General features: G+C 46.4%; 1 protein-coding gene across 3 annotated transcripts; it reads left to right on the forward strand.

Annotated features, from left to right (window-relative positions):
• Positions 1-211: 211 nt before the first annotated feature.
• Positions 212-5,708, forward strand: LOC115205240 (serine protease 23). Of its 3 annotated transcripts, none has more exons than XM_029771010.1 (2): positions 212-722; positions 3,417-5,708. In XM_029771010.1, exon 2 carries the CDS (start codon positions 3,434-3,436, stop codon positions 4,604-4,606), a length of 1,173 nt encoding a protein of 390 aa, XP_029626870.1. In that variant the 5' UTR covers positions 212-722; positions 3,417-3,433; the 3' UTR covers positions 4,607-5,708. The 3 variants fall into 3 exon arrangements, with proteins under 3 accessions (XP_029626870.1, XP_029626869.1, XP_029626871.1); XM_029771009.1 differs by having other exon boundaries at positions 215-692; XM_029771011.1 differs by lacking the exon at positions 212-722 and adding an exon at positions 778-1,164.
• Positions 5,709-7,463: the final 1,755 nt, after the last annotated feature.

Below are 7,463 nucleotides of genomic sequence, written 5' to 3' on the forward strand. Positions count from 1 at the left end.
GTGCACGTACCTGTAGAGACTAATTATTCTAAGAGCCTGTAGCAATTTGTGTTTTTCAGCATCGGCTCTAATTGGCAGGTGGCATTTGATATAGCTTTAGGCTTTTCACATTTGATTCACTCCCAACCCCTGTGCCAAGGTCTACTCCTGAGAGGAGAAAAAAGTTACTGTGTCACTTGGGACTTTTTTGCAGCTGAAGGACACACTGATCTTGAGCTGAGGGCTTCAACATGTTTCAGATATGTGCTCCTCTAGTCCCCATCTTCACTCTCACCACCCTAAAAGCAGATTCTTATCCAGCTGAGACATGCTACGGCTTTTGTATACAACAGGGGCGCTAGGACCGTGAGGGAGAGCGCCTCTAAATGTCTTTTCAGTAACATTTTCAGTTATTTGTAAGCGCCTTTGAACTGAACAGCCGTTTAAGCGACTCCCAGGGACGGATAGTCACATTGAGTAGGAACACAAGCTTGTAGTTGACTCTCATAGATAAACTTTGCTTGGACCGAATTGATTTGGAGACGTTATTAAAGTGGCGACTAGCTCTCTGCGGGACTGTGAAGAGAGAGGGATACCTGTCACACTGAAGAGATGGGAGAAATCTGGACAATCGAGATGCCCGGTAGTTTTGAAGGGGGCGAAAACGGGAATAGGATTTAAACACAGACTCTGTTTAACTGTTTAACAAAAAGGTACATTGCGCATGTATTGTCTTACTCATTGTAAGTAGCCTAATAATTTGTTAATCATTATTTTGAATATAATTATACCAGGTTTGTTACCAAGAGGCCACATTGTAAGATAACTTTTTTTTGCCTGGGAAATCTGTTACAAAGTAACTCCACTGGATAGGCCTACTACTTACTGTAAGTGAATGTTGCATTGCTAAACATTAACTTTAGCCAAAGCCTACCTTTTCCCCCAGCCCCATTGGATTTTTCAGTAAGTTGAGTATACTGCCTCCCAGCACTATTCCTCTGTACACATCATCTGTTCTCTTTGGGGTCTGACAAAAACCCAAGGAGTGGACATGGGACAATACTACCATCACTCATGATTTTGGTGAAAGACAAAAGACCCAGTAAGGGGGTTTTCAGGACAAATCTCGGGCCCTGGGAAGCAGGCTGTTCTCAGAATTTCAGAGCCTTCACTTAAGGGTCAAAGGTGAGCTGTAGAATGCCGACAGGTTTCAGGTGTACAGAGGTCCATTACTGGAATGTTTGTGTGCCTTTGTAGCTTAGATACAGTAGGTGTATTGGTGCTTGTTAAAAAACTCTCAGCATCTATCAGTTGTCAGAAATGGGATCCACGTGGAAATGGGAACGATTTTTCAATTTATATTGCCTTTCCAAATTAAATTAACTCCAATTGAAGTGCATTTGACATTACTCTGATGCAAAGTGTTTACAGAATTAGTTGAGGTCCAGTGTCTTGTTTAAGAGAGGATTCCAAAAGGCTGTTAGGCACTATTTGGGTCTGCAATGTGTTAGAGCTGGAGGATCTTTCTAATGTGGGGATCAATTTACTGTTGTGTACTTTGGGACTTAAAATGGATGGTTACCCAAACCAAACTCACCCCTCCACAACTTTTGGAAAATGGACTCACCATGATATTTCTTCAACTATGTTATTTATTATTTTGTGTCCTTCATCGAATGCTTCCTTATTACAGGTTAGTGTGGTTAGATGTGTGGTTCGTCTCAACACACTATCCCCTTTCCCCAATTAAAGCTAGTCTGTCTCAGACCATGGAAATTATAAATGGCCCAGTCTATACAGACTTTAAGAGCCCTGCTACCCCAGGCCTTCTTAAAAATAGATTTAGATGTGGACACATGTTAAGTACTCTGACAATGTGTTTGTAATAATGGCAGTGCAAATTGAATTGAACCCAATTAAAGATGGCTAAATGTAGATGTTTCATGTGGAAGGGATCAGGAGGCAGGGTGTTATGACTGCTGTTAGAGACGGGTGTAGTTGTTTTTGACTGCATAGCAGTGTAGGTTAGACAGGAGCACCTTTGAGTAACTGTATCTTCTCTGGCTACACTGTGATATAGAATACAGTTGTGTGGCGGGAATCTCTCTTTGTGTGGCAAATCCTGTCCGTACGTCTATGCCTCAACTTGTCTTGTTTCACTTTTAGACACCTGCTCTCTTCTAGGCCCCAGAGCCTTATCATAAATATGATTTGAGACACTTTTCTTTCTGCTGAACAAGCTGTAATAAAGTCCCCTTCAGTCCTTCTATCCTCCCACACATACACAGCACAGTGGCCAAGATTCAAAACGTAATGATACAAGTTAATTGGCAGACAAATAGGCTGTGTAACCATATCCAGTGTGCCTCCTGAGTGGTGCAGTGGTCTAAGGCACTGCATCGCAGTGCTAGCTGTGCCGCTAGAGATTCTGGGTTCGAGTTCAGGCTTTGTTGCAGCCGGCCGCGACCGGGAGAACCATGGGGCGGCAGCTCAATTGGCCCAGCGTTGTCTGGGTTAGGGGAGGGTTTGGCCGGCAGGGATGTCCTTGTCCCATCGCACACTAGTGACTCCTGTGGTGGGCCGGGTGCAATGCATGCTGACACGGATGCCAGGTGTACAATGTTTCCTCTGACACATTGGTGCAGCTGGCTTCTGGGTTAAGTGGGCATTGTGTCAAGAAGCAGTGTGGCTGGGTTGTGTTTTGGAGGACACACGGCTCTTGGCCTTCGCCTCTCCCGAGTCCGTACGGGAGTTGCAGCGATGAGACAAGACTGTAACTACCAATTGGATACCATGAAAATTGGGGAGAAAAAATAAACATATGCAGTCATATTTTCAACCATGACTGATATCCAATGTGTGCCCCAACACCTACTTTCAATCTATACTTATCTTGTGTACATAATCAGATGTTTCTCTCCTGAGGCTAATATATCAAACCTCCAGCAGAACTGACATTTTAATGCTTGTCAGCCCCTTGTAACACGGTTTAAAATCACATTTTATGAATAGCCCACAGTATAGGCAGGAACAGGAGCTGCGTTGTTACCTCTTAAAATAAATGAAAATGTAGACCTGCATTGCAACATGAACTTGCATTAACTGATCCCACGTGTATAGGCTCTGAGCGAGGGGATTTGGAATCCACCTGTCAGACAGAGTGGATTGATTTTATGGGGGATTTCGGAATGTGAGTGTTTGTGAATGATTCACTAAAATCAGGGAGACAAGCCAGTGTTCTAATCACCACACCGTTTTGTTTAATTAGTGATTACCTGTTTTTAAGCGTCATTAATCAAGCAGGTTTTCCGCAAAGTACATGACGTCCCTCGGTAATCTATACCATTCCATTCCTCAAGGATAAGTGATTTCCTTATTTATTGTATTTTGTGTATTGTGGTGGAATGTACGTAAAATGTATCTGTTTTTCATTTCAGTGTTTTGATCAACGACCATGTCTCCACATCCAAACTCTGGCCTGGCTCATCCCTCCACCTCAGTGCTGCTCCTCTCGCTCCTCCTCCCCCTCTCTCTGTCATCCCGAGCCCTCCCTCACCAAGATCCCGTCCACCTCCCCTCACTGGTGCCCCATGTACCCCTGCCCCTCTCCCGCTCTCGCTTCAGTGCTCAGGCGCAATTGGACTTCACCACTCACTGTAACGCCAGCTGCTACCACAAGGGAGAGCAAGAGCGAAGGCGAGACCACCTGACTGAGCAGCTGGCCTTCGAGACGCTCTATGCGGATGGTTCTCGTACCCTCACCACTATGGATGTGGAGGACGAAGATGATTATGAGGGCACCATCAGTCCTGCCATTCAACCACCACCAATGAGAGGATGGAGAGTTACCAGTAGGCCCAGGCGTCAGAAACGACAGATTTACGGGGCTGATGGGCGCTTCAACATCCGCGGTGACCACTTCCTGTTGGACTACCCGTTCTCCACAGCCGTGAGGATCTCCACCGGCTGCACCGGGGTCCTGGTGTCTCAACGCCACGTTCTGACCGCTGCCCACTGCGTGCATGATGGGAAGGATTACGTTAAGGGAGCCCGTAAGCTGAGGGTGGGCTTCCTGACTCCTCCGTACATCAACGGCACCAAGCCCAGTCAGACCCCCACCAAGATACCCCTGGTGCGCTGGGTCCGGGTCAAAAGCACTCGTGTCCCCAAAGGCTGGATCCAGGGCCCCCAGGAGGTCAGCATGGACTTTGACTACGCCCTCTTGGAACTGCGCTGGCCCCACCGCCGGCCCTTCATGCGTCTGTCTGTAGCTCCTTCCTCAGACGACCTGGCAGGGAAACGCATCCACTTCTCTGGGTTTGACAGTGACAGGCCTGGGGAGCTGGTCTACCGCTTTTGTCCTGTGGAGGATGAGTCTAACGACCTGATCTACCAGCATTGTGATGCCCGGCCGGGGGCCAGCGGCTCGGGGGTGTACGGCCGTGTGTGGGACACGGCTCTGGAACGCTGGGAGAGGAAAGTCATCGGCATCTTCTCTGGACACCAGTGGCTGGAGATTGACGGGGAGAACCGAGACTACAACGTGGCTGTGAGATTCACCCCGCTGAAGTTTGCCCAGATCTGTTACTGGGTGCATGGGAACCGAATGGACTGTAGCCAGGACTGAGAGAGAGAAGGGGAGGGGGGATGAACTAAGAGAAGATGGAGGCTATGAAGCTCATGACTGAAAAGTGATTAAAGTAAGCACAAAATCCCTTAATGGAGATGTGGAGAGGAAATTACTCCTCAACTCATTCTATAACAGGCAAGAGTGAAACTGGATTTAATCCTAATAAATATTTAAAATCTTCAATACTATCTAAGAAAACAGGACTGCTAAACCTTCATGCGCCATAACATGTTTTCCTTGGAAAGGCGTCAACCACTGTGACTGTCCCTTACTCTGGAAAGTGCAGGAATGTCCCTTTGGATCAAACTCAGTTCCCTCAGTGAATGTAAATGTTTTTCTGTCTAAGACTTAACTAGCTCCTTTTGTCGGGGTCTATGCCTCCTTTCTAACACGTCTGCTATCATCATAGCAGCTTTTAATGCCCTTTTCCTTCTGGTCAGCTTCACAACACTGAGTCGATATTTCCACTGTATTAAACAGAACCACTTTTATTAGAGGGAAAAGAATAACACTGATCCTTTCCTCCGTCTCTCCTGTTTTATAACTGTGGTAGCAGCCGTTCATTTTCTACAATGTACTGACCAGCTTTAGCCAATGGAGGGAAGTACTGGACTGATTTTCTTTATATATATCACTCTCCCATTGTACTCTATAATACCACGACCGCATGCTTTTCAACACTTAGGATCAAATGTGTTGGTGTGGAGTTGAATTTACTAAAACGTGGTGACGGGACAGTTTATTTGTTTGTCTTGAAGGATGTGAACGGTTTTGGAGAGTACAGGAACTTGTCATTGTGTTAGAAAGACACTCGTTAAAAGGCATACTTGTCCCCAATGATCCAGAGGCATACCTAGCCACACTGAAAACATATTGAGCCTCAATACACCAAACATGTCAAAAAGCCTCAAAGGTATAGATGGTGAACAATAAAATACATTCTAAAAACCTATGAGGGGGTTTCTTACTCAGAATGCTGGCAGCATATTCAACTTGCTTTTGAGCATATTAGGGGGGCAGGGAAATCAGAATGTTGGTAATAACTTTATTTTTTGAAAATGCCTATATCTATTTTAATAAACTGAGATTTCTATCATGATTGCTTGTCCGAGTTCTTGTGTTATGGAAACCAGCAGGTATACAAAGAATGGCTTGCTTCTGTAAAATGGAATCCACTTTTCAGAAGTGGAGTTAGAGTGCCCTCTTGTGGTTAGTATACAAATATATTTAGGATGCATGATGCCAGTGTCTCTTCATACACTGCTCAAAAAAATAAAGGGAACACTTAAACAACACAATGTAACTCCAAGTCAATCACACTTCTGTGAAATCAAACTGTCCACTTAGGAAGCAACACTGATTGACAATACATTTCACATGCTGTTGTGCAAATGGAATAGACAACAGGTGGAAATTATAGGCAATTAGCAAGACACCCCCAATAAAGGAGTGCTTCTGCAGGTGGGGACCACAGACCACTTCTCAGTTCCTATGCTTCCTGGCTGATGTTTTGGTCACTTTTGAATGCTGGCGGTGCTTTCACTCTAGTGGTAGCATGAGACGGAGTCTACAACCCACACAAGTGGCTCAGGTAGTGCAGCTCATCCAGGATGGCACATCAATGCGAGCTGTGGCAAGAAGGTTTGCTGTGTCTGTCAGCGTAGTGTCCAGAGCATGGAGGCGCTACCAGGAGACAGGCCAGTACATCAGGAGACGTGGAGGAGGCCGTAGGAGGGCAACAACCCAGCAGCAGGACCACTACCTTCGCCTTTGTGCAAGGAGGAGCAGGAGGAGCACTGCCAGAGCCCTGTAAAATGACCTCCAGCAGGCCACAAATGTGCATGTGTCTGCTCAAACGGTCAGAAACAGACTCCATGAGGGTGGTATGAGGGCCCGACGTCCACAGGTGGGGGTTGTGCTTACAGCCCAACACCGTGCAGGACGTTTGGCATTTGCCAGAGAACACCAAGATTGGCAAATTCGCCACTGGCCCTGTGCTCTTCACAGATGAAAGCAGGTTCACACTGAGCACGTGACAGACGTGACAGAGTCTGGAGACGCCGTGGAGGACGTTCTGCTGCCTGCAACATCCTCCAGCATGACCGGTTTGGCGGTGGGTCAGTCATGGTGTGGGGTGGCATTTCTTTGGGGGGCCGCACAGCCCTCCATGTGCTCGCCAGAGGTAGCCTGACTGCCATTAGGTACCGAGATGAGATCCTCAGACCCCTTGTGAGACCATATGCTGGTGCGGTTGGCCATGGGTTCCTCCTAATGCAAGACAATGCTAGACCTCATGTGGCTGGAGTGTGTCAGCAGTTCCTGCAAGAGGAAGGCATTGATGCTTCCCCAGACCTGAATCCAATTGAGCACATCTGGGACATCATGTCTCGCTCCATCCACCAACGCCACGTTGCACCACAGACTGTCCAGGAGTTGGCGGATGCTTTAGTCCAGGTCTGGGAGGAGATCCCTCAGGAGACCATCCGCCACCTCATCAGGAGCATGCCCAGGCGTTGTAGGGAGGTCATACAGGCACGTGGAGGCCACACACACTACTGAGCCTCATTTTGACTTGTTTTAAGGACATTACATCAAAGTTGGATCAGCCTGTAGTGTGGTTTTCCACTTTAATTTTGAGTGTGACTCCAAATCCAGACCTCCATGGGTTGATAAATTGAATTTCCATTGATTCTTTTTGTGTGATGTTGTCAGCACATTCAACTATGTAAAGAAAAAAGTATTTAATAAGATTTCTTTCATTCAGATCTAGGATGTGTTGTTTAAGTGTTCCCTTTATTTTTTTGAGCAGTATATATACACTGAACAAAAATATAAACCCAAGATGTAAAGTGTT

This window comes from Salmo trutta, chromosome 13 (assembly GCF_901001165.1).
Source record: "Salmo trutta chromosome 13, fSalTru1.1, whole genome shotgun sequence".
Lineage (NCBI taxonomy): Eukaryota > Metazoa > Chordata > Actinopteri > Salmoniformes > Salmonidae > Salmo > Salmo trutta.